Raw genomic sequence first — 26,494 nt, 5'->3', positions numbered from 1 at the left:
GTAGCCTTCAGCTGAAAGCTAAATTTGAACATCTCTTCTGTATAAAGCAGGGAAATGAGGTGTAAAAGGGACCCCACCCACTCGCTTCAGGATTTCTGATAAGAGATGTTTCATAATCCTCCAGCAATTTAGAAAATGCTAATTACTATTGATTGAAATGAGCAGAGGCAGGATGAAAATGTTACTTGGGGTTAAGGTTCTCCCCTCCCTTGTTCTCCAGGACATTTAGTGGAGCTCAGGATGATGAATGGCAGTAGATAAGTATGGAATAATCTTCCCTGACCACTGGCATTAATCCTTGCATGGTGCCTCCCCCCACACCTGCTCAGCAACGTTCCCTCCTGTTCTTGGGATTCTCTCCACACCAAGATACCAGTGCAAAACCAGCTGTGAGCTGCCCTATGACCCACAACTGGGGCTGCTCTTGTCTCATCCCAAATAACAAGAAATTTTATGGAGAGAATCTCAGAATGGCTAAGGTTGAGACCCCTGTGAGCACCGTCACGCTCCCACCTGGCTGAAGTTGTCCAGGGCCTTGTGCAGGTTGGCGTGGATGCCGGTGGGCGCCTCGCTGGTGATTTTGATGGAGTTCTGCAGGATGCCCTGGGGGATGATGTGGCTCTCCGGGCACGGTGCCGGCTCCGCGCTCAGAAACACGCGGAAATCCCGGTGGCTGCCCTGGCTCAGCTGCTCCAGCCTCTTCTCCAGGGAGCTCAGCCACTTGGCCACCAGGTGGATGTTCTGGCAGGGACAAAGGGACAAGGCTTGCTCAGTGCCCCCATTACACCCCCATGGGCTGGGCAGGCACCAAATCCAGCCCACTGATGGATGCTCTCTTGTTGAAAATTGCAATGCAAGATGTTTTCCATTATCATCTGTATGACAGATCACCTTTTGTCAAGTGGGCAGTTTGCCTTATCTCTCTCTTTGGGTTCTTTCACACTTCCCTCGGGAGGGGACACCTGCTGATAACAGCTATTGAATGTCACTGCATGACTGATAAGAACTACAGCACCCAATTGGGAGATGTGAGCCCAGAGGGAGGAGCCAAGTATTCCTACCCAGATATAATCCAGAGGTTTTGAGACACCAGCATGGCTTCTCCACTGGATTCCCCAGAGGAACAGCAGCTGCCTCTTCTTCCACTGGATCTTCAGAGGAAGAATACATCCTTCTCTACAGCACCCCCTCGCTCCAGCAGAACCACCCCTGACACTGCAGGAGGGCTGAGCCACAATTCCAATGGGACTGCTGCCAAACCACCACAGACATAATAAGCAACCTTAAAACCAAAACCTGAAAAGCTCTAACTTCTTCTTCAAGCACTGAGCTGAAAAAGGAAACTTTCTAACTTATCTCAAAATCACTCTAACCAACTAAAAATCTGAATACAGGGGTGTCTGTGTGCAGCTCCCAGCCCCAAAGAGCCAGGTGCAGCGAGGACATTTGAAAATTCAAAATAATCAGTATAAATCAGCAAGTCACAGCTGGGCTGGTTGGGCTCTTGGTGCTGGAATTCTCCTCATTTCAGCAATACCAGCTGAGGCTATTCCTGGGGAGAAAAATTGTTATTCCTAGGGAACAGAGCTGTTATTCCTGGGGTGCAAAGTTGTTATTCCGGGGAAGCAGAGCTGTTACTCCTGGGTGTAAAGCTGTTACTCCTGGGGAGAAATTTGTTATTCCTGGGGAGAAAAGTTGTTATTCCTGGGGAAGCAAAGCTGTTATTTCTCCCCCCAACCCCACTGAGCTCAGACAAAAACATTTTGATCATTTTGATCAGAATTACAGTGAGGACCTTCCATAGCAGCTCCTGGGCAAACAAGTCAATCAGGTGATTTCACAAAGTCTTTTAAAACAAAAGGATTTATATATTCATGCAACTAATTGGACACATCCCTCAGAAGATTAAGCAGAATCATGGGGAGATGGTGAAATGGATGAAGTTAAGCCTCAGTTTTTCCCCTGGAGTCCTATACAGCATTATAGTTTCCAGGCAAGGAAACAGCTTTTTTGTTATATTAGGAATGGGATTTGTGGGCTAAACTACCCTTGTGTTGAAGGCAGGTGTGCAATCCAAACTGGCTGTGTTCACAGGCACTTGGGATGGTGATTTATCCTAGCCCAAGAAAGGACAAGGAACTTGCTAAACCTAAATTAAAAGCAGCCGCCAGAAAGATAAACTGCTTGGAGGTGGCAAAGAAATTACATAAAGGAACCATATTAGAGGCTGAGAATAAATATATATCACCTATAACTGGGGGCAGAAAGAGCTCTCATGGTTAAATAGCAGAGTAATGGAGATTATTAGGAGTAAAATTACATTCCTCAGAAAGTGGAAGTTGTGTCCAAATGAGAAAAAACAGAAAAGAGCACAAAAGCCATCCATGGTAAAGTCAAAAAGTACTTACAGGAAGCAATTTTTTGAAAACCATAAAAGCTAATAATAAAGCCTTTTCCAGAAACCAGGAATCTACCAGAGAGTCTATAAAACTGTAACATGATCAAGGTCGGCAGGGAGAGCCCATGGAAGGCCAGGCCAGCCCAAAGCAGCCCAAATGTGCAGGAATTTTCCCTGGGGAGGCTCTCACTGGTCCAGCCTGGTGGAATCACTGAAACCCTGAGGCTGGAGATGCCCCTGGACATCATCCATCACACCCTCCTGCTCCCAGCAGGGTCACCCAGAGCAGGTTTTTAACTGGGTCCAGTTGGACTATTGGATTTTTGCAAGGCTGAAGTCTCCACAGCATGTCTGGGCAATGTGTGCCAGTGTTCAACCACACTCACAGTAAAAAAATTAAATCAAAAAATAGTATAAGACAGTGAAATGAAATGGAATGAAAGTTTAAGGGAAATTTGCATCTCAATTTTGACCCTTTGCTTCTTGCTCTTTCACACTATGAAGGTTTTGACTCCCTCTTCTACCAGAAGGGATTTAAACACACCAATAAACTAAATTTGTCCAAATCCCAGCCAAACCCCAGCTTTTGGAGGTTAAATCACCCCAGCCTCTCCTCATGTAGCAGATGCTTCAATCCCTTAATTGTTGCAAGGACTCTTGAGCTGAAGCAGCAGATGAAGAGCTGTTCAGAGGAGTCCATGAGGTAATAAATGAAAAGAGGTCTCTGGGAGCAGATGGGGTCACCCCAAAGGACCCCACATGCGCAGGTGTGCAGCACAGCTCAGGAGGCAGCAGCCAGCCTGGCAGGGGCTCCAGCAGGACACAAGTCACTCCCCAATGTCACCCTGGTTTTTTAAGATTTTCTAAGCCTTCTGATGTTGACATTCTTGTAGTGAACTTTCTCACACACTTTTTATAGATAACTCATTGTTTTGCATTCCTTTATGGAAGAGGAGAAAGTAGATGGACTGTTGGTTTGACCAGTGTCATTGGAGAGGTGGCACTGTCACCCTCCAATCCACTGTCACTTTTGGAAAACTAATGTTGGAGTCAGATAATAAACTTCCCTTTTTTCTTCACCTTGAGAACAGTAGTGTACACTTGTGTTTTTTCATGTCCTATAGTAACACCCCAACAGCACCAGCTAGGAAAGAACGGCAATCTGAAACTCCAACCCATTTCAGGGAGCTCAGATATGTGAGGATATCACAGCCTGGGCTGGTGTGTGGGTGGGGTGGGGTGGAGGTGATGCTGTTGTCCCCAGGCAGGGTTTGAGCTGTGCTGGACACTGGAGGGGTCAGTCAGTCCCTGCTGGGCAGGGTGGACATGGCCAAGGAGCAGCCTGGGGGACAAGGAGCTGTCCCAGCTGTCCCCAGCGATGTCCCAGCCCATGGAATCCTGCTCAGCAGGAACAGGAGAAAGCAGGAATGTTGGCAGGGAGGGTGTTTGCCTTCACCAGTCACCACGGGGTGTGACAGAGCCCCCGCCTGCCTGGGGAAATGGGGAATGAATTCCTTACTTGGCTTCCCTGCCTGGGCAGCTTTGGCTCTTCTTACTGCATTGTCCGGATCTCAATTTCATTTTTAACCCCATATTCTGCTCCCTCCCACCCCTGGGCAGTGAGGGAGCAGCAGGTGGGGCCAAGTTCCCACCTGGGGTTAACCACAGCAGCTCATCCCCATGAATTCCATTTTGGGGGCTGGAGAGGGGGTTTCGCCAGACACCCCCACATCAGCAGCAGGCCCTGCACAGAGCAGGAATTGTCTCTGTGGGGTCCCTGTATCCCCAGACGTGGATTTTGATCAGTACCAGCGCTTTATCTTCCCCAAACCAGTATTGCTGCAGGGAAAAGGGAAAATCTCACAGGCTACCAACCACTTAAAACACAGCCAACAGGGGTAAGGAGGCTACTGATGGAGTTTTAACTCCTCTCCATATCAAAAAAGCAGCTGAAAGAGCAAATGATTGGTGAGCTGACAAAATAACTCATAAGACAAAGCCATTTGAAGTCTTGCAAATAAAGGCTGGTAGTGAAGAGCTGCAGGAGGATGCCATCATTCTCAGTGACTGGCAATGACACTGCAGCAGGAATTCACTGGTGATAGATGCAAAGTAATGCACTCAGGAAAACAACCCCAGCTACAGATACACACACTGATGGCTTCAAAATTAACTATTATCACTCAGGGAAGAGAGCTTGGAGTCCTCTCAGTTATTTCCTGCAAATAACAGCTCAGTGCTTGGCAATGCAAGAGCAGAGGGACAGAGAATAAAGCTGCAAACGGGATTTTGCCACTCCATAAATCCATGGTGGGCCTTCATCTTGTAAACAGCACCCAACTCCCACTGCTCTTAAATCCTGCAGGATTTAACTCCCACAAAAGCAGACACTCCATCAGGAGGGACTCACCCATTGGAGAGAGCAGAGATGGGCTGGAGGGAGGGTGTGAAGGGTGAGCAGAGCAGGCTGCAAGAAAGTGGAAGTGCATTTTCATGTGACACAGAACTAAACTGCCAATTTACTGCTTCAGGGTGTTTGGGGACTTGAGAGAATCACAGAGTGCAGCTGAGCTGGAAGTCACAGAGAGAAACAGAATTGTTAATGCTGGAAAAAAGCTTTAAAAAAAAAGCTTTAAACTCAGCAAATCCATCACCCCAGCAGCACCAGCATGCCCAGCAGGAACCCAGGTCCCCAGTGCCACAGCCACAGGGGTTTTGAGCCCTTCGAGGGGTGGTGATCCCATTATTGCCCTGTTCCAGCACCTCTGTCCCCTTCCCTGAGGCTGTGGATGTGCTGGAGCTGGGCTGGCAGTGCCAAGGGCTGGTGCCACACAGGGACACCCAGGGACCCCTCATGTGAGGACAGAAACGCCTGCTGGCTTTCCAGGTGAGCCAGGGATGGACAGATCCCAGCTGGGAGTGCAGAACAGGATGAACACTGTGGAAAGGAAAAGCTGAGGTGCTTCAGGCTGCGACAGAGTGGTGGCTGCTGTCACTTCTGTCAGGATCTGAACCTGCCGGAGGGATGGGTCAGCTCTCAGAGAGGGGGTGAGCCAAGAGAATTGCTGTTGGGGGGAGCCACTGACACTTTGCTGCCTCCAGTTCTGCTGCCCCAAATTGGATTGATGTGGCTGGGAACAGTATTTTTACTTAGAACTGCAGAAATTCAGTCTCCTCAGCTGAAGTGATTTAGGGTTGTGCTCACACTGAGTGGATGAGATGGAGTTTGGGGTGTGGGGAGAGATGAGAAGAGATGCCTGGGCAAAGGGATTTCAGAATTTCAGGATTTTGAGAGATCAGATGAGAGGAGATGCCTGGGCAAAGGGATTGTTCTGGAGTTGTTTTCTCACAAACAAGGACTGTGTGAGGAGCAGTAGGCAAAATGCAATTACACCGGAGTGCTGCTGCACCACTGCTGGCCTGATGCACTCAGGATTTCAGGATTTTGGGAGATCAGATCATCCCAGGGTCCAGACAACCCATTCACTCTACAAACACAAATCAAACAATGAGGAAGGAGTGGACAGAAACCTGAAACCAAAGTCCTGCCAACACCACAGAGATTTAATAAAGCTGGGAAAGAGCTCAACAAAATATCAAAAGAAAAATCGTGCATTAAGTATCAGTTTAATCATAGTCTGCATATCTGACCTTAAGTGTTTTCATCTCTAATTGGTAGTTTCTTCCCACATCTGCTTTTGTGGTGTTAGATGCCTCAAAAATAATTGCTTTTGCTTGTGTTGACATGACACCAGTGATCATTATTTGTGGGTATCACTGCCTGCTAACAGCCAACTTAGGGAATATTTCCAGTCCAGTGATAATTGAGTGCATTTATATCCTGTCCTTTTGTGATAGAAGGGATGAAAAAGAGGAATAGATGCAGTCAAACATGGGCTGGTACTAAGAATTCATAATTCAAATGAATATATCTGCCCAGGCCAGACAGAGATGCTGCAGAAGGGATTCACAGGTTGGAAAGAAACTTTGCAAATTAATTCTCAGCAGACAGGTAACAAAACCTGAAAGAACACATCTAATGAGGACACGTGGTTCAGAGTAACTGAGAGATGTGTCAGTTATCAGTAACTGAGAGATGGGCCAGTTATCAGTAACTGAGAGATGGGCCAGTTATCAATAACAAGCCAGGGTGGACAATGTGGAACAGACCCCTGCACACTGACCATGCACACTGACCATTCCCTGTGCACTGACCATCCCACTGATCATCTCCTGCATGCTGACCAACCCCTCTGACCCTCCCCACTGACCATGCACACTGACCATTCCCTGCACACTGACCATCCCATGCCCCCCGCCCATCCCCACAGCCCATCCCATGCCTGTGCCTACTGCCCATCCCCTGTACTCTGCCCATCCCATCCCATCCCATCCCATCCCATCCCCCCCCCCTCCCCTCTCAGGGGAGTGCTGCAGGGCTGGGCTGCCCGTGCAGGGCCATGGGAGCCCCAGAGGTTTCCTTTGGGAGTTCCCTGCCGAGCCCCTGTGCTTGCACAAGGCAGAACACGGATCACAGTCAGCATTGCCATGGCAACCATCAGGAACAGCAGCACATGGACACGGAGCAGCTCAGGCTCCCCTCCCTGTGCTGGCAGCACCTGGGCACCCTGCCCTGCCCCAGAGTGCACCTCTCCTCCAGCCCTCCTCACTAATCACTCCTGCAACAGAGAACTGATGTTTGTACACAGCCTTGTTCTCGGGAGACCTCAGGGAAAACAGTCCCTGATTTTCCATCCCTGTGCCAGCCAGGCTGCACAGCCAGAGCCAGCCCTGCCCTGCCCCTGCTCACTGTGTGGTGCTGGAGGACCCCAGGGGACAGGGAAGGGCACTGCTGTGCCCAGGGCATGGCATGGGCTGGAGATGCCGCCAGCCTGGCCTGGGATGTGGTGTCAGAATCACAGAACCATGGAAAGGGTTGGGTTAGGAGGGACCTGAAAGTTCATCCAGTTCCAACTCCTTGTCATGGGCAGGGGACACCTTCCACTGTCCCAGAGGACACCACCCACTGCCCCAGGGACACCTCCCACTGCCCCAGGTGCTCCCAGCCCCAATGCCCAACCTGGCCTTGGGCACTGCCAGGGATCCAGGGACAACCCGTGCCAGGGCTGCCCACACTCCCAGGGAACAATTCCTTCATAAGATCCCATCTAAACCCACTCTCTGTCATTGGGAAGCCATTCCCTGTGTCCTGTCCCTCCATTCCTTTTCAAAGTCCATCTCCAGCTCATTCCCTGTGTCCTGTCCCTCCATCCCTTGCCCACAGTCCATCTCCAGCTCTCTCAGAGCCCTTCAGGCCACAGTCAGTTCACTTCAGAGCAATCCTCACCTGAACAACCCCAATGCTCTCAGCCCTTCCTCCCAGCAGAGCTGCCCCATCCCTCTGCTCATCCTGGAGCCTCCTCTGGACCAGGTGACCCTGCTGGAGCAGAGGGCTCTCCAGATGATCTCCAGAGGTCCTTCCACCCTGTCCTGGGACTCTGTGATTTCTGATACAGTGATGAATCTCACACAGTTTTGCTCCAGGAGCTCACTGTTATTCAATTTAATCCGTGAACCTGACTCAGTGAAGCAGCAACCTAGGAAAATGGAAAGATGCTCAAGAATTAAATTAACTGGATCACAAAGAGAGGGAAGTGACATTTTGGCTAATGGGTGAAGACTACAATTAAATTGGGAATATCTAATGTCTGAGCTCTTCCCTGCATCAGTGCATTCAAACATGCATCTGAACAAACACAAACAGATTTCTCTGTGTCTTTGCTGTTAATCTGATCAACCCCATTTGGGACTGGGATGGCCACTGGATCAGCAGAGGCTTCTGAGGGGGAAACAGAGCAGACACAGCTGGTGCTAACTCATGGCTGAGGGCAAAGCTCCTTCCTCCATGCACAGAGGACCCTGCAGGCAGCAGGGACATCAGATCCATGGACAGGCATTGGAATGCAGAGATCTCAGAGTCTCTGGGGCTGGAGACACCTCTGGCACCCCCAGTCCCAGCCCTCAAAGCAGGGCCAGGGAGTGCAGTGGCCCAGGAACAGGCCCAGGAGCTTTTGGATGTGTCTAGGGATGAAAACACCACCAACTCCACAGGCAACTCCATCCCCTGTTTGGTCATTCACATGGGAAAAAAAAGATGGTATTTACATTGAAATGGAATTTCCTGAATTCCAGGTTGTCCCCATCACCAGACACCAATGGGAGAGCCTGGTCTTTACTCCCCACCATGCACGGTGATGGAATCATCTCTTCTCCAGGCTGCACAGAGCATCTCCAGCTGTGGGCCCAGCTGTTCCTGCCCCCCAGAGCCAAGAGGAGCTGGCAGTGAGCTCTGCCTGCACTCTCCAATGGAATGCAGAGGCTTCCGAGCCCTCCAAACCTCTGAAGTGCTGCTAAGGAGGCACAAAAGCTGAACCTGCTATAAATGGGTTTTTGTGGAGCTCAGAGATCAAGCTCAGCCCTTCAGCACCAATAGAAGGAGCAGAGCAGCTGCTGGGCTTGAGCTGGGCTGTCCTGCAGCCCTCAGGTAACAAAAGCTCCTTTAAAGAGCTGCATTTTGGCCTCAGGGGCTCCTATTCTGCAGTTGGACCATTTGTATTTGTAGAGAATCATTTTAGCTGTGGGCTTCACTCATCTGTCAGCACCCAGTACCAGAGCACAGCAAAGCTGAAGCCACCAGACAGGAGCAACTGGTGCTGAAGGGGCCGGGAGCTCTGGCCAGGCTCTGCCTGGGTGAGGGGGATTGTCTTCCCATGGAAATGAAGGATTGGGAGGCTTTCTGCTGTTCTCTCTCATTAAATGAGTCATTTATGAAAATCTCCATTTTCAGAGTGAGCTGAGGAACTTTTCCCAGGGTGTTTTTGTCTTTGTTTTGCCTCCTGTGGTGTCAGAAGGCACCAGGACTGAGAGGAAGTGGCCTTAGGACAGCCCTTCCCAGCACAGCAGTGATCCTGCTCCTGTCATCCAACAAAAACCTCCCAAACCTCATTCCCTGGCTCATTAATGCTCCAAGCATGTGACTCTCTTTATGCCTGGTCCCAATCAAGGACCAGTAATGAGCCACATGTGCAAAAGCCACCCAGATGATCCCCTCAATGTTTGTCCTGGAGAACGTGGGTGTGAGCTCCATGTGAGCTGAGCTGTTGGTCAGGGATGATAAAATACAGAAGCAAAGCTAACAGTTGCTTTTTGTCTGCTCAAAAACAAATGGGAAGCCTGGGTATAACTGTGCTGTGGGTGGGATACAGCCTTCAAATAATGAGTTTAATTAATCTGGGTAAAATTACCCTGAGATCTGTTCTGGCCTCTCTTTTATTATTAATGCAATGATCCACAAATCCTGTGGCACTTTCGTAAATTGAGTCATCTGTGTCATTCCAGATCTTGTACAAACACTCCTGGAGCTGTTTGTGAGGTATTTGTCACCAAAGCCTCTCAGGAAAGATCTTGCTAGATAAACCCAATGGCAAATACTGCTCTGATCCACCCCTGAGTGATGGCAGAACCCAATCATCCCATCCCATCCCACCCCTCCATGGCAAGGACACCTCTCACCATCCCAGGCAGCTCCAGCCTGGCCCTGGGCACTGCCAGGGACCCAGGGGCAGCCCCAGCTGATCTGGGCACCCTCCCAGGGAGGAATTCTCCTGATTTAGCCTTCAGTGTCTGCCTAACCTCCTACTGATTGCTCTGACCACCAGAGAAGATGGGAATGGATGCAATAAAAACCCTTCAGGCCCCCAGTGCTTGTCTGTTAGCACTGAAACAGCACATGGGGCCTGGCACTGCTGACAGTTCCTTTACAGCAGCACACCAGCACTGTAGAAAATAACTTTTCACTCTGCATTACTGAACGGCTCAAAAGGCTGTACATTTCCATCTGCACCACCTCAAAGGCAGATGCCAGGATTGCAGCCCTCTGTATATTAAAAGCTCTAGAGGAGCTCAGCATTGTTTACCTCAGAGGGAGCTTGCAAAAAAAAAAAAAAAAAAGGCAAAAATTAGGATCAAAATATCAAGGTTATTTAATTTCAATTCATAACCAGGCCTGAGGGCTCAGATCAGGGCTCAGAGCTTTGTCTTAATCTAATTTTATGCAAACAATTCAGTGATAATGGAAGTTTATATAATCCACATCAAGGAAATCAGAGGGGTTCCCAAAACCTGTAATGAGAGCTGACATCACTGAGTGCACATCAGCAAAACCAAACCCTCCCTGAATGAGGGACTCCAGAGAGCCCCTGACAGAGACAGAGCTCCCCCCATACCCCAGAGGCTCTGAGGGGTTTTGTGGGGCTGTGATGGGACCTGGCAGCATTTCCCTGGTTTGGGATGCTCAGGGGTACTGATGCAGGGCATCCTCAAAGTAGGAAATAGTGAGATCTGACCCCCTGATTCAGGAGGCTGAATAAAGTATATAACTTTATTAAGTTAAACTATATAACACTAATACTATATTATACTATGATAATACTATAATATTATTAATCATAATACTATTATTATTAATATTATAGTATTATTTAGTATAGTATATAATAATTTATTATTAATAATACTTTAGTATAGTATATAATAATATAGTTATTATTATTATTATTATTATTATTATTATTATTATTATTATTATTACTACTATACTATACTATACTAAAGAAAAAGCCATGACTGTCCCCAAAAATCACAACACAGCTTTGACCCCATTGGCCAATCAGTCCAAAAAAACCCTCACCAGTGTCCATTTAACAAATCCCTCTAAGTGAACAATCTCCATTACACATTTCACATGTGCAAAAACAACAGGAACAGCAAGTAGAGATAAGAATTGTTTTCTCCTCTCCCTCTGTGCTTCTCACTGCCTTTCTCAGGAGAAATCCTGGGAGAGGGAATTTTGTCTCTGCCTTTGCTAGGAAAAATCCTGTGAAGGAATTTTGTCTCTGCCTTCTCCAGGAGAAGTCCTGGGAGGGAATTCTGTCTCTCTCTGTTCAGAGTATGTGAATGGCACCCAGGGGAGCCAGCCCCACTGCAGAGTTCCCTCCCTGAGTGGTCCCTCTGTGCTCTCTGAGGTTCAGGGGCAGAGGAAGAGCCCAGGGCTCTCAGGACAGAGCTCTTCATTCAGTCATGGAGCAAACAAAGGCACAGGAAAGGGTGGAACAGGTTCCTGCACTGCACACTTGTCACAATCCACCAGTACAAGTGGGGTTATTCCTTAACTGATCTCAGAGTGCAGAAACAACACAGAGGGAATTTCAGCATTAATAAAATTGTACTTTGGCCCATTCATCTCCTCCTGGAGAAAGTGTGGCATTGTATTTAGCAAGCAAAGCATAAAACTCAGCTTTACCTTTTGCACTGTGGTTTTCAGTCATTTTGTGAAAGGACCAAAACCATGACAGGGAGGTGCAAACTTAGGTTGCACAACCTCACAGCCTTTGCTGTGTTCCCCTTTGCTTCCTTGGGTAGTTGAAGAGACAAAATCTGCCTGGGAGGCCCTGCTTAGTTCCTTCAAGTTGTCTCTTCCTTCCCAGACAGTCCAGATACGCACACACTAAAATTGTTCTTTTGTGGGGGGACTAAAACCACGACAGGGAAATACTGATTTAAGTTACACAACCACACAGCTCTTGCTTCCCTGAGTAGGTGAAGGGACTAATCTGCCTGGGAGGCTGAAATTTGCTAATTTCTTCAAATTTTCTCTACAAATTTCTTCAAATTGCCCACCACCAGCTCCAGGAGGAGAAACCCAACCTGACAGAGCCTGATCCCAGGCAGAGGTGGCTGCTGGTGACACACAGGTGACACTGTGTCCTTATGGAGGGGACACCAAGCTGGGAGAGGGCAGGACTGGCCCCCAGCCCCTTACCTGGAGGATGACCCAGTGTCCCTCCTTTGCAGCCACATCCAGAGCTTGTTCAGCCACCACCTCCTGGCCTTGCCCAAGGGAAACGTTGTGCAGGTTCCTGTGGTTGAAGGTGTAGCCCAGCTTCTTCCCTGGGAGGGAACAAGGAGTGAGTTCAGGTACCAAACCCTCACACAGGAGCTGTCACACTCCTCATATCATCTCCCTTGACTCTCACCCACTCCTTGCCCAAGTGCTCACCCAGCAGCAGCTTCCCCCAAACTCTTTTAATTACAGTGCAGCATCCACAGAGGTACCTTATTACAAAGTGGTTCTTGTTTAAAGAACATTATTCCCTTGCAACCTGGTGTAAAAACACGTTTTACAGTGATAAGAAATTAAAATCTTTTCCTGCTGATTAGCCAGGTTTGAACAACAACAGGGGGTGGGGAAAAACCCCTGCAATTCAGGCTGGGTGCAGCAGCTGGGCTTGGACAGGACAGTTGGAATAGGACAAAATCCCTGGGAGCTTCTTCAGGCAAGGCCTCCCAGGTGTCTGGGACTTGGAGAGCAGAGAGAAAACCTCCAGGTTTCTCAGCAAAGCCCATGGGAAAGGGTGGTTTGGGACAGATCCCAGTGTCCCTCCAGGGCAGGCTCACTCTGCAGTGCTGGGAAGAGGAAATCACAACTGATGTTCATTTATCACTCATCCTCACCACTGATGTTCATTTATCATCCATCCCCTGCCTTGGGGTGGTGCCCTGGCTCTGGGATGTGACAGTGTTCACAGGGGTCTGAGGATGAGGGAAGAGACGAGGATCTGACTCCATGTTTCAGAAGGCTGATTTATTATTTTATTATATATATTATATTAAAACTATACTAAAAGAATAGAAGAAAGGTTCTCATCAGAAGGCTGGCTAAGAATAGAATCAAAAAGAATGATAACAAGGTTTGTGGCTCAGGCTCTGTGTCTAAGCCAGCTGACTGTGATTGGCCATTAATTAGAAACAACCACGAGACCAATCACAGATGCACCTGTTGCATTCCACAGCAGCAGATGATCAATGTTTGCATTTTGTTCCTGCAGCCTCCCAGCTTCTCAGGAGGAAAAATCCTAAGGAAAGGATTTTCCATAAAAGATGTCTGTGACACTGGGATTTGCTCCATCTGTGTGATTTTCCCCTCTCCAGGAACACCACAGCCCTGTCATTCCCTGCCCTGCTGCCCTTCCTGTCCCCTCACTGGTCTCTGATGATCCTTCAGCCTCCCCTGCTCCCTCTGGAGCATCCCAGTGGCTCAGATCATTTCTGTGCTCATGGCTGCAAATCTCCTGGCCAGGTTTTGGGTCTGTCCTGCTGCTCCTCTCACAGCACACCCAGCTCTCTCTGCTCTGCGCACCTCAGAAGAAAAACCCAAAGTGTGCTGCAGGAGGGAACAGCCCCACAAACATCCCCAGGATGGGTTTGGCTCAGCCAGGGAGCCAGGACTCATCCCCACAGGGATCCCTGGGGATTGCCCACACTTATCTCTGCAAGCAGGTTTGCTTTCCTGCAGATGGTGTGCCCTGAATTCCCAATTCCTGCCAAAAGCAGGCAGGTTTCAGAGAGACACAAAGAAAAGATTTGTCTTGTAAGGCTTAGGAACCATCTTGTGGTGCAGGACTGGGAACAGATGGCCATGAGGAGAACAAACCTCCAAACTCCAGCTCTCTGCTGAGCCTCAGCACAGCTCCCCCTGGGACACAGCTCTCCACACATCTCAGAGTTCCCAGCTCTGTTTCTCACCATCTCTGGCTGCTGCAAGCTTTGAAAGCTGCTGATTTTCTCCTCTGTCTTCAAGATCCTCTGCCTGGAGAGGGGATGGGGCGAATCACAGAGCCAGGGTGTCACACACATCTTTTATGGAAAATCCTTTCCTTAGGATTTTTCCTCCTGAGAAGCTGAAAGGCCTCAGGAACAAAATGTAAACAATGATTATCTGCTGCTGTGGAATGCAACAGGCGCATCTGGGATTGGTCTCATGTGGTTGTTTCAAATTAATGGCCAATCACAGTCAGCTGGCTCAGACAGAGAGCCCGAGCCACAAACCTTTGTTATCATTCTTTCTGATTCTATTCTTAGCCAGCCTTCTGATGAGAACCTTTTTTCTGTTCTTATAGTATAGTTTTAATATAATATATATCATAAAATAATAAATCAGCCTTCTGAAACCTGGAGTCAGATCCTCATCTCTTCCCTCATCCTCAGACCCCTGTGAACACTGTCACACCAGGGCAACACCCCAGGCCAGGGATGAGTAATAAATGAGCATCTATTATTATTATTATTATTATCATTATCATTATTATTTCCACTGCAGAGGGGTATCAGTGAGCCTGCCCTGGCAGTGCCAGTCCTGCTCCCTCCTTGCTGGCTGCACAGGGGAGGGGATGGGCACTCAGGGAGGGTACAAAGCCCTTCCAGCCCAGCAGTGTTTGCTGCAGAGCCCTCCCTGTGATGCCAAGGAAAGCTCCCATGGGTGGGCAGCATCTGCAAGAAGCTGACTTCCATTCACAGGAATTATCCTGTACTTTAATAAAACCTAATGAAGGACAGAGAAATACTAATAACAAGCAGAATTCCAGTGAGGCAGCTGGAAGGCCAATGCAGCTGCTCTGTGGCAGTGATTTTATTTAATTCCTTCTCTTTTTGCTGTTTCTTGCTGTAACTTTTCTGGCTGGCTAACCCCAGGTGCTCAGCTACACTCATCTTTACAATTCCAATTAAAGCACTCATGGTTTGATTTTAGTGCTTCATTTCCCTTACAAGGAAATAACAGGGAGAGACAGAATCACCAAGGTGGCTCCAAAGGGAAGCCAGAGACACCACAGGAGCTTCTTTTGGGGGTGTCCCTTCAATTTCCAGTAATCATACCTGGTTTGGGGGCAGAAAGAACTTGAAATGCAAAGCTAAGCCCAAGAATTCCCCAGAATGAGCAAAGTTTAACAGCTCTGACAGCTGCTCCTGGCCATGTTGGTAAAGGCTCACTGAAACATTATTTTGGGTGCATTGTGGACAGGAAAAGGAAAGCACAAGTCATTGTGCCAGCCTGGATGATGTTTTGTCCTGTTCAGCCCCAAAGGCATCAGACTCCTCTGCTCCAGAGGGACATTCAGACTGAAAATGAGAATTTTTCCAGAGTGGAGCCAAGACCCAGAGTAAATTCCACACAAGGGCAGCTTTGGAGCACAGCAGAGGCTGCAGCCATTGGGGACAGGGGCATCAGTGCCTTCCCAGGGAGGCATCTCACAGAAGGCCCTTTGGACCCAGCTGACAGCTCCACAGCTGAGCATCCACATGGAAATCAGCTCAGGGAGGATGGCAGGAAAGCTGGAAACTTTGCCACAAAGCAGCAATCTGTTACAGGGAGCTGTTGCTTATTTTTAGTGACCATAAAATCATAGATTAGCAGGTTGGAAGGGACCTCAAGGGTCCTCTGGTTCAACCTTTCTTGGCAACAAGCATCTGACAGCGTGAGAGAGATCTCTGACGTAAATTACAGGTTGCGCACAAACCCAACTCAGAGACCCCTGCACTGTGAACCACACTGGGAATCCAGGCAGGGCAGGAAAAACACAAGTTTAATTTAAACTTCAGATGAAAATCCAAAAAAAAAACTTTAAGAAAAACAATAAAACCAAAGCAAAATCCCATTGCATCCTCTCACAATTATCTATTTTTAACAAATTACTTCATTATCTACAAAGAGATGAGGGAAAAAAAACCCAAACAAAACAGGCATGTCGTGCTAAGATAATAATGCAGCAGATAAATAGCAATGCTGTGCTGTGCCTGGGGACAGGATTGATTTACCATGCTTCTCCACATCCTTCAGTGGGTCCACTCCTGGGGACAGGATAAAAAACATGGGGGTGCCAGGCCCTGACTCCTCAAAGGTCGTTGCAAAATCCAGGGATCTCCCCACCACATATTTGCTGCCCAGTTTTTCTTCTACAAAATCTCTGCCAGAGGAAAAAAAAAAAAAAAAGCCAGTTTGTTCAGGAAATGCAGATTCCCCTGTGAATATCAATTAATTATGATGGAATCTCAGAATTAAGGTTTGAGAAGACTCCCAAGGTTATCAAGTGTGACCACTGTCAAGCACCACTGTGTTCACCATTAAGCCATGTCCTCAAGTGTCCCATCCCCTTTTGAGCACTGCCAGGGTTTGATAACCCTTCAACTGGAAAAGTTTTGCCTAATATTCAATCTAAACCTCTCCTGGTGCAACTTGAGGCTGTTTTTTCTGGTCCTGTCTCTGTTCCCTGGAGCACAGCCTGACCCCCTGGCTGTCCCCTCCTGTCAGGAGCTGTGCAAAGTCAGAAGTTCCCTCTGATCCTCCTTTTCTCCAGGCTGAGCCCCTTCCCAGCTCCCTCAGCCTCTCCTCATATGTCTTGTCCTGCAATTAGTTTTCACTTTGATCCTTCAAATGATTTAGAAACTGAAATGAGGAAAATGAGCAGGAAATGATTGTGGAGAGGCTCTGTAGGCTGGGCTGTCCCTCAGCAGCAATGCCTGGTGCTCTGTGCAGGACTGGGATGCCACAGGAGACAGGAGCTCCTGGCAGACAAAGGGAATAGGAAGGGAGAACAGTGGGAGCTGCATTCAGAAGCACAATACAAGCTCTGACTCAGGAATCTCAGGAGGGAAGAGATGAGTTAAGGTACAAGATACAAGCACCTGCCACGTGTTGTGCAAGCCAAGCAGCCTTGCAGAGGAAGCAGCCATCCACACAAAGTCCAGATGATTTACACAATTGCTTTGATCTGCAAAGCTGAAAGGGAAGAGCTCTAAGAATGTCTGGAGCATGGAGCCTTAGCATGAGAGTGACAAGGGAAAATTCAAAGGAGTGAACAGGGAAAGGCTCAGCTCCACAGCAGCTGCTGGAACAGAGCACGGTGCGTGGAGAATGTTCTGGCTGGATTCCCCCAGGGTGAGCTCCTGACATCAGTGCTTTACAAAGACACAGACACTGAGCACTGATTCAAAGGTACCAATGCTATATTCAAACCCCAGGAATGCTGCTGCAGCTCAGATGGATTACTCAGGCCTTTTGAAGGCAGCCAAATTCTTTCTAAGAGAGCTGAGAACCTCCTTCAAGGACTGCTGAAAGGCAGTTGGAATAGAAATGCCTAAGAGATTGCAATTAAAAAAATAAAAAAAGCTTCCACATTTTTGGTATCTCTCTTTCAAGAAGATTTTTCTGTTCAGGGTCAAGATTCAATTGAAATTTTTTTGTTCAGGGTCAAGATTTGGTTGAAGATTTTTCTGTTCAGGGTCAAAATTGCTGCTGGAAAGGCTCAGGTCACAAAATTTAACCAAGTCCATCAGATTTAAGATCACAACATTCTTGTTTTACTTCACATCTCAGCTTTTTGAAACAGTGCCTTGGGGACTCAGAAACACAAGGTGCTACAAGAAGCTTTTTGCTGATGTTCTTCAATAAGATTGAAGGGGAAAAGAGATTTACAGGGGATAATCCTTTCTCAGGAAATTACAGCTGTTGGTGCACTGCTGGCCCTGACGCTCTAAGGAGTGAGTCAGGGGCTTCTCCTGATGTTCCTTAGGCCTAGGGAATGAACCAGACTGGGCAAACATCCCCAGGGATCTGCTAGGAAGAGTGGATGAAACCCCCAATTTCCCAGAGCCTGTACAGGCTAGGATAATCTTAAATCCCAAAGAAATCCTGCACCATCATCTCAGAGCAGGGACACATGAGATGGGACACAAAGGGGCTTAGAGCTTCTTGAACAGCAGCTGGAAATGAGCTTGGGATAATCCAGGGCACCTAAAATCCCCCATGGCACAATATTACTCCTAAAATGCACCCACAGACTGGTCATGATGTCCATGGTCACCAGTGAGGTGTTTTATGCTGGCACACTGAGATATTGATAACTGAGTTGTATTTCAAGAAGAGTCCCCAGAGTCCTGGGGAAGGCTCAGTGAACTGTTACTGTTTGCACTTTGAGATAAGAAGCAAAACAAAACAATACAAAAACCCATTTAAATACTCCTGTGCAAACAGAAAAGCTTGATGTGCCCTAAAAATATCCAGCCAAGCTTTTGAACTTGGATTCCCTTTTCAGAAAAGAGCAACAGGAAAGGGGATGAAATTTGATATTCCTGTTATTTCTGAGCTGTCTGAGTAAGAAAGAAATTAATTAGAGTTGCATAAATGCACCTAAAATTCCAAGAGCTTATTTTACTCAAGCTAAACAACAACAGGAAAACCAATATTTTCAGCTGAGAAACACATGGAGAATCCAGCCATAAGAGTAAGAAATGAAAAAAAGATAGTTTAGTATTAGTGTTATGATAAACTGCAGTATTTATCCTAGTAAAAAAAGTAATAAGAGTGACCACAGGGAGCTTCCCTCAGTCTCATCTGTGCTTTTCTGTGAACCTTGAAGCACAAACAGATGTAATTCATACACTGAGTAAAACACCCTGCTGTGTGCACATCAGGTGGTGCAGGAATATAAACTACTGGAGAAACAGGAGCATGAGAGACATCCCAGAAATGGCAAAACATTGGCCAGGGAAGGCAAAACCAAATCCTCATGGAGTGAAAGACCTTTAGCTTGTCCTGGAACAAGGAGGTTGCTTTTGCATGACTTCAGGAAGTTTAGCCTTGCCCAGTTACCTTCACTACATAATTCACCACTACAACTTTCAGAACCAGCAGAACATAAATTTTGCATTTTACAGGGGAAAAAAAAGAGAAAACCTCCATAAGACTTTTCTTTACTTCTACTCCTATTCTGGGGTCTTAAAGAAGCTCAAACTGATCTAGTTACTAAAATGTATGTTCCTGAGCTCAGACTGCAGCAGATGTGTAACACCTGTGTGGTGATGCCAATTTATGACTTGGCAGGGCTGCCCCACACCCTCCTTACACTGCTCCATCCCTGCTCCATCCCTGGTGGTGGCAGGGAGCTTGGATCCCACTAAGCAAGAAATTCCACTTAAATCCCATGTGTTGATTGCCTTGCAGAGTTCAGAGATCAATGAATCACACAATGGTTTGGGGCTGGAAGGGACCTTAGGGATCATCCCATGGGCAGGGACAGCTTCCATTTTCCTAGGGACACCTCCCACTGTCCCAGGCTGCCCCAAGCCCTGGCCAACCTGGCCTTGGCATTCCAGGGATCCAGGGGCAGCCCCAGCTGCTCTGGGCACCCTGTGCTGGTGCCTCCCACCCTCACTGGGCTCATTCAAGACCCCTGATAGGAAACCACGCTGCAGAATTCCCATGCTAAAAATGCTCTGACAGTCCCAAATCCCAGCACCCCCCTGAGCTCCTCCTGCTGCCCCCAGGGGTGCCCCAGCCCCACCTGACGGCGCAGGGGACGCGGTCGGGCCGCAGGGCACGCAGGATGCACAGGCGCTGCAGGGCTGACTTGTTCTTCCAGTCCTGGGGGAACCTCTCCTTCTCTGGACACTCAGACTCCACAAACTTCTTCCACCGTTTTGCAGAGCCCTCGATGTCCCGATCCAGGTTTCTGAATTCCTCCATGGATGAGAGAGCCTGGAAGAATTCAAGGAAGGTCAGGGAGAACAATTCTGAGTGCCTCTGAACCATTTGTCTCACTCTAATGACTCCTCGTGTTTTGCTCCACCAGGGAGCTGGAGCCTGGCACCATGGCCAGAAACGCATCAGGACCAGATTTTGTCCATTCTCCTTGGATGGTTCCAGGGAAGGGAAATATGGTTGGATGGTTTGGAACCATCCATCTCCTTGAATGGTTCATCAAAGTTTTTGGCACCAACCAGCATGCCCTGTTCACTACCCCAAAACGGAACAACTCTCCTCTCCTGTTTGGAGCTTTCATATTTCCCAGCCTCTGCACTGCATTGGTAAATAACTCTGAACTCCACAGAAAGTGTCAGCAAGGTCCCCTCACAGCTCAGGCACACAGAACAATCCTTTTCCAGCCCCAGAACCAAGGACACCGCTGCAGCTTCAGCCCCAAAAAGGGCAAACATCAGGGAATGGAGGAGAGCAACCTGGGAGGGTGGGACTGCATCCCCTGGATCTGGGATTGGGCACCGAACCCCAGCATGGAAATGGACCAGAACTCATCAAAGGGTGAAAACTCCTGACTCTGAGTCCATCCTGGGTCCATCTTGGGTGCAGCCCTGGCTGGGCTCTTGCACTGCCCAAGGTGGATCCTTTGAGGCTTTTTAATAAATCCCCACTTTGTTCCTTTAACTCTGCCCAGCCTCTCTTCCAGGGAGCCTCTCCATGCATCAGCCCCATGCCAAATTCCCAGGGATCCAGAGAATTCCATGGAGACTGTGAGCACAGGAGTGATCCAACAGCTGCTGTTTCCATGTGTGGATTTGCACTAACAAGGAGAAATGTCAGCGACAGAAGGACTCGCTCCAAATTCAGCTCCCTATCCTGATTTCTGTGAAAAACCCAGAAACCAGAGCACCAAACATGAGAAACTGAAGTCCCCAGGAATGATGGCACAAGTTCTGACCCGCCAAGCCCTTGGCCCTGCAGCAGTAAATGCATTCAGAGCACCTCTCATGGCTGAGCGGAACACAACGGCAAATGTTGAATTCGGGGAATTCTCAGTGCAACTGCTTATATAAAACATCTTCTCACTGTTGACTTTTGACGTGATTTACTTAAAATATCACTTCAGAACTTTGGCTGCTGCTGCTTCGAGAAGTCTCTTGGCTTATGTTAACAAGGGAGACTCTGAAAAATTGCTTTTTTCTGTCTAAATGACAGACGTAATCAGGAATGATGGTCTCTCTCTCTCCCTAAACAACATACTGCAGAATCATGAGAACTCTAATTGCAAATAAAACCTCTGTATTATATAAATAAACACTAAAATTGTCATTAGTCAACAATGTTAATAGCATTTATTAGGAGTGATGGTATGAATGGGAGATGCTTCTATTTAAAAGCCAGAGGAGTGAAAGGTCTCTAGATCAGTAATCTTTCTGTGAATATTAATTGCTTTTCAATACCCCTGTAGTGAATTGTTCCAAGAAACTTAGCCCAGCACTAAAGGATCCCTGTTCCCAGGCAGGAGTGGTACATTGGGGCAGCAGATGGGAACTGCACATCAACCTGTGCAGGGTATCTATTTCTGTCCACATAATGAAAAGTACTTTTGTCACTTAAGAGTTGTCATGGAAATTGAGGGAGACAAAAAATATTGGTCAAAATAGAAAATTATCCAAAGGGCTGGAGGACTCAAGCTCTTGTCTTTGCAGCCCACACTGTGATCACCTCTGGTGGCTGGAAACAGCAGGGGCTTGAGTTTATATCTCAAAATGAGACTTTTCCAGCAAAACAGGGCTGTTTACACCATGTCAGGGAGAGGATCCACCATTGTCGCAGACATCTTTTATGAAAAATCCTTTCCTTAGGACTTTTCCCCCTGAGAATTTGAGAGGCCGCAGGAACCAAGTGTAAACATTGATTATCTGCTGCTGTGGAATGCAACAGGTGGATCTGTGATTGGCCCATGTTGGATGTTTGTAATTAATGGCCAGTCACAGTCAGCTGGCTCAGACACAAAGCCTGAGCCACAAACCTTTGTTATCATTCTTTGTTATTCTATTCTTAGCCAGCCTTCTGATGAAATCCTTTCTTCTATTCTTTTAGTATAGTTTTAATGTAAATATATATCATAAAATAATAAATCAGCCTTCTGAAACATGGAGTCAGATCCTCGTCTCTTCCCTCATCCTGGGACCCCTGTGAATGCCATCACACACCATCTTCTCAGAGAAAGTGGTTTTCCATCCAGTGAGTCACAGACAAGTTGCTTTATCACTTCAGCTTCCTCTGGCAGCTCCTAGTCTGAGTGAGAAGCAGCATTTCTGTGGAACTGGAGCCTCAGCAGCTCTCTGGGGTTCACACATCCCCAGATGAGCTCTCCCAATCCCCCACAGCTGCAGGAAACACAGCAAGGATCAGGCACTGGCTCCAGGACAGGAATACTGGATGCCACCACAGACTCCACACACACCAAGGATCTGAGGGAATGGGGGGATCTTTGTGGGGACAACATCTGGGGGGACAAGGGAGGACACCCAGGGGGGAGAGGAAACCCTGAGAATGCAGAGGAGTCCGTGGAGAAGAGAACAGCTCCCCAAGGCTGCTGCCACTGCTGCTGCACACGAGGAATCTCCTGCTGCCAGACACAGCACAACAAGTTCTGGACATTTATTACTTGCTCTGATCACTAAAGGCAACTGTTCTAAGGAAGCCATCTGCTCAAACTGGCCTCAAGTTGAGGTGTTGCTTCACAAGATGTTTAAAATCTTAAAAAACCCCAAACACATATATTAACACGTTTTCTTCCCCTCAGTTCCAAAAGGAATTATCATTTTAAAAAAAGAGATTGTTTTGCATTTTAAAATATTTCTATAATAAAAACAGCCATCCTTAGAATCACCTGGATAGAGAACAGCTCTGGGGCAAGGCAGGGCAAAATCACCTCATTGCTGAGCCCTGTACTGACACAAAAAGGGTGAAAATAAAACACAGCCAGTAAAGGCAGAGCTGCCAGAACACTCCCGACACCCAGTCTGTAACCACCCCCCAGCAGCCATGGGACTGCGTTTTAAAAGACAGAGGGAAATCAAAATAAAGGAATTTGAGGGTTTTTGTAAAATCTATCATTATCATTTAAGTCTATAACCACCCTCCCCAGCAGCCATGGGACTGAGTTTTAAAAGACAGAAGGAATACAAAATAAAGGAATTTGAGGGGTTTTGTAAAATCTATCATTATCATTTGAGGCTTCAGGTTGTATCTGGTTTTTACTTTCAGTTTTTATAATATATCTTGCTTTTCTTTAAAAAAAAAAACTTGTGCCTCTGCTTTAAAAAATTATGTTCTGTAGGGAACACACTGAACATCAAACATGTCTCTATAAAAATCACACAACCTGCCAACACTGGGAAGAAATTATATTTAATATTCTCCCAGTTTTAATAATCGGTGAGATGATTAAATCCTGATGATTAGTCACGATTGCACTTGCAGAATTAAGGAGCTGTGGAATTTATGAATTGAGTTACACAGTTTTTAAGCAGAAATCCACAGAGGTCCTTGGTGGGCTGGAGGGGTTTGGAGTGGCTCATGGGTGAATTTTGTGGTGGGGTTTGGTGACCATGGTGGGATTCAGGAGAAGATTGGACTCCAGGATCTTGAAGATCTTTTCCAACCTTAACAACTCCACAATTCTGTGATCCCCAAGCACTTTGTAAAGGTTTTACACTGTCCATGGGCACATTTCAGCCAACATTCATAATTCCTTTCTTTCATTTGCTGCAGCTGGCCCAGGAGTCTTTAGGAAAAGCAGCATCCCCACAAACAGCTGGAAAATGACAGCTCCTGGGAGAATGGCAGAGCCAGAGCTGCACCTGGCTTCAATTGATAGATTGGATCACTCAGGAAAAAGACGTACAGGCAGATGAATTGCTCCATTTAAATACTACTGTTAACTAGAGGAATTAATGTAGCAGATGATGGATTATTTACAATCTCTCCCATCCTAGGTTTTGGGTTGTATTATTCATACACTGAAGGTGTTATTTTCTGTTTAGCCGCCCTACCTGAATAATTTAACTCATAAGAAAAATCTCTACCAAGGTGAAAATAAAGATTTGATGGGGTTTGCCAAGCTCAATCAACTTTCAATCCAAAAAATGTTATTTTGACCCTCCTTATTTCTTTCATAAAAGCTGACTGACAAGCTCAAGGCACTGTATGCCCCTGTCTCCCTTCAAACTCCTCCTTGCTGCTTTTACATTGTAATGGGGACAGGAGGTGCGCAGAGCCTCACCCCATCACTGTACAAACCCCCCTGTTTATCTGCAGGATCCCAGGGCATCACAACATGCAGGCTGGACATCACAAGCAGTCTGATGAGTGATGGATCAGATCTCTGCACCTTTCCTCAGAAAATTTCCAGTGAAAAATCATAAATTGGGGGACAATGGCTTCAGCTCTCATCGGCTTCCTACCAGTGCCTACTTAGAGCCAGCTCCACTTGATGGGAAAGGTCAGTAACAGAAATGAGACTTAGTCACAATCTTTGTATTCTCATTGCTTACAGCCACCCACCATGTTTTCCTCATTTTGCCTGAGATGTTTCCCAGATGGGTTCATGTTGACATTTTCTCTGCATTTTCTAAAAAGGTTGTTCAAGTGGGTTTGAGAACAGGCCTTGCAAAGTCAGGCTGTTCTCCCAAGCCGTGCTTTCCATCTTTCCTCTTCACTCTTGGGTGCCTCTCAGCAATCAGGGACACACAGCCAGAACCAGAAGCCAGGCATGGGTCCCCCCCAGGGCAGCTGAAGGATGGTACTTGTGGATTTCTAAAAACTTCCCTGGATTTGGTTGTTATAAATCCCAGATGGGCCAACACACAGCAAAACTGAAAGAGAAACGATGTCCCACTTTCTGCAAGAATTCAGCTAGGGCAGCTGCTCCCGGTGTCCCTTGCTGGAAAGCTCTCAAGGTCCACTGCCTGCTGTGAATATTTCCTGCATATTTCTTCTCTTTACTGACATAGGGAGCCAAATGCTTTTTCCCTTCCAGAGGAATCTCTTGGAGATCAGACCTTCCTGGCCTCTCAGTTTTGAGGTCCTCAGACATAACTTTTCCCCTTTCTTTAGTCTCTTCTCACAGTTGTGTTTTCAGGTGCTTGAGTGAAGGCCCCAGGCTCCTGTTGGGATACAGGGGTCCACTGCTGCTTTGAGCTCACATTGTGGGAACCAAACACAGGCCATGAGAGCCTCCAAAAATGCCATTTAATGTTCCCCAACCCAGGGAAAGCTCTGGTTTTACCCCCAGGGTTCCAGAGGTCACTGCCAGTCAGAGGTGAGCTGAGCACTGGGTCTGCAATCTCCAGAGCTCCTCATGTGAACCACCACAGCCAGGGAAAGGAACCAGGGAGTGGGCTCTGGCACACACTGAGGAGCTCCAACAGGTCCTACAGCACTGAATCAGAGAATTGTTTAGGTTAAAAAGGACCTCAAATGCCACATCTACATGGCTGCTCCCTCTCCTCCTGTCCCTGTTCCCTGGGAGCAGAGCTTCCCCCCGGCTGTCCCCTCCTGGCAGGAGTTGTGCAGAGCCACAAGGGCCCCCCTGAGCCTCCTTTTCTCCAGGCTGAGCTCCTTTCCAGCTCCTTCAGCTGCTCCAGCCCCTTCCCCAGCTCTGTTTCCTTCCCTGGACACAGTCCAGCCCCTCAATGTCCTTCCTGCAGTGCCAGCACAGGGGATGGGCACTGCCCTGGCACTGCTGCCACAGCCCAGGTGCCACTGGCCCCTTTCCCACCTGGGCACACCTGGATTCATGCACAGCCTCTGTCTCCAGCACCCCCAGGGCTCTTCCCAGTTTTCCAGCCCCTCTGGTGTGACCCAAGGGCAGGATGCAGCCATTACTTCTCTTTCCTCCCATTTAGAGGGTGAAGAGGCTTTTACACTCCAAATGCTCAGCTGACAGCAGGCTTTGTGTCAGGGAGGATTGAGAGGGAAAGACAGAGGCTTAGAGCATCCAGAAAAACTCAATTTCCACTCTGCAATCAAACCGACAAAGTGCGTCCTTAAATATTTGATGCGATCACAATCTGTGCCATATTTCAGATAAGCATCAGATCGTTAGCCAGCAGGTTAGAAAAGAAAAGGGAAAAAAAAAAGGTAAAACCTTCTCAAGTAGCATTTCTGTGAGACATTGGGAATATTTCTCTGAGACTTGATACAGAGGACAGAAGAATGTCCTTAGGAAACTTCTAGATGAGAGCAGATAAATTCCCATTGAAGTGTCACAATCAATGTTTTCTATCAAAGATGCTCCAAAAGGCTTTACATCTGAAGAACTGAGTTAATGGAAGATATTTAATTAAGACTATGATTTTCTTGCATAATAATAATCCTGAATGTAGGAGGGAAGCTGTGAGCTGCGAGCCTTTCCTGTCTGACCAGCCTGATCAAAGGACATTGCATATGCACAGAGAGCACAATGTATGCAGCAGATTGTGCCACAATGAATCTTGGAGAAGAATGAAAAATTTCCTCATCTAAAAAGTGCAAGAACTGAAAGTTGGAAGAGAGATTTTTTTTTTTGTCCAAAAAAAAAAATCCAATCCAGTTTTCTTAAATGCAAAAGATATGATTTGGTATTTTATCTCCTAAGCCACATACACAATCTTATC

The 26,494-nt window shown here is 47.4% G+C and overlaps 1 protein-coding gene across 4 annotated transcripts in view; it reads right to left on the bottom strand.

The window, feature by feature from the left end:
- Nucleotides 1-26,494, bottom strand: part of DNAH9 (dynein axonemal heavy chain 9) — a 112,311-nt gene that overhangs the window by 19,806 nt on the left and 66,011 nt on the right. For all 4 annotated transcript variants that reach the window (XM_064728903.1, XM_064728904.1, XM_064728905.1 and 1 more), the window contains 4 exons: nucleotides 19,633-19,826; nucleotides 16,109-16,257; nucleotides 12,279-12,406; nucleotides 514-741 (listed from right to left, as the gene is read on the bottom strand). In XM_064728903.1, coding sequence (XP_064584973.1) covers nucleotides 514-741; nucleotides 12,279-12,406; nucleotides 16,109-16,257; nucleotides 19,633-19,826 — 699 coding nt within the window. The remainder of the gene's footprint in view (nucleotides 1-513; nucleotides 742-12,278; nucleotides 12,407-16,108; nucleotides 16,258-19,632; nucleotides 19,827-26,494) is intronic.

This window comes from Zonotrichia leucophrys, chromosome 18, assembly GCF_028769735.1.
Source record: "Zonotrichia leucophrys gambelii isolate GWCS_2022_RI chromosome 18, RI_Zleu_2.0, whole genome shotgun sequence".
Taxonomy (NCBI): Eukaryota; Metazoa; Chordata; class Aves; order Passeriformes; family Passerellidae; genus Zonotrichia; species Zonotrichia leucophrys.
This window is presented reverse-complemented; position numbering and strand designations above follow the sequence as displayed.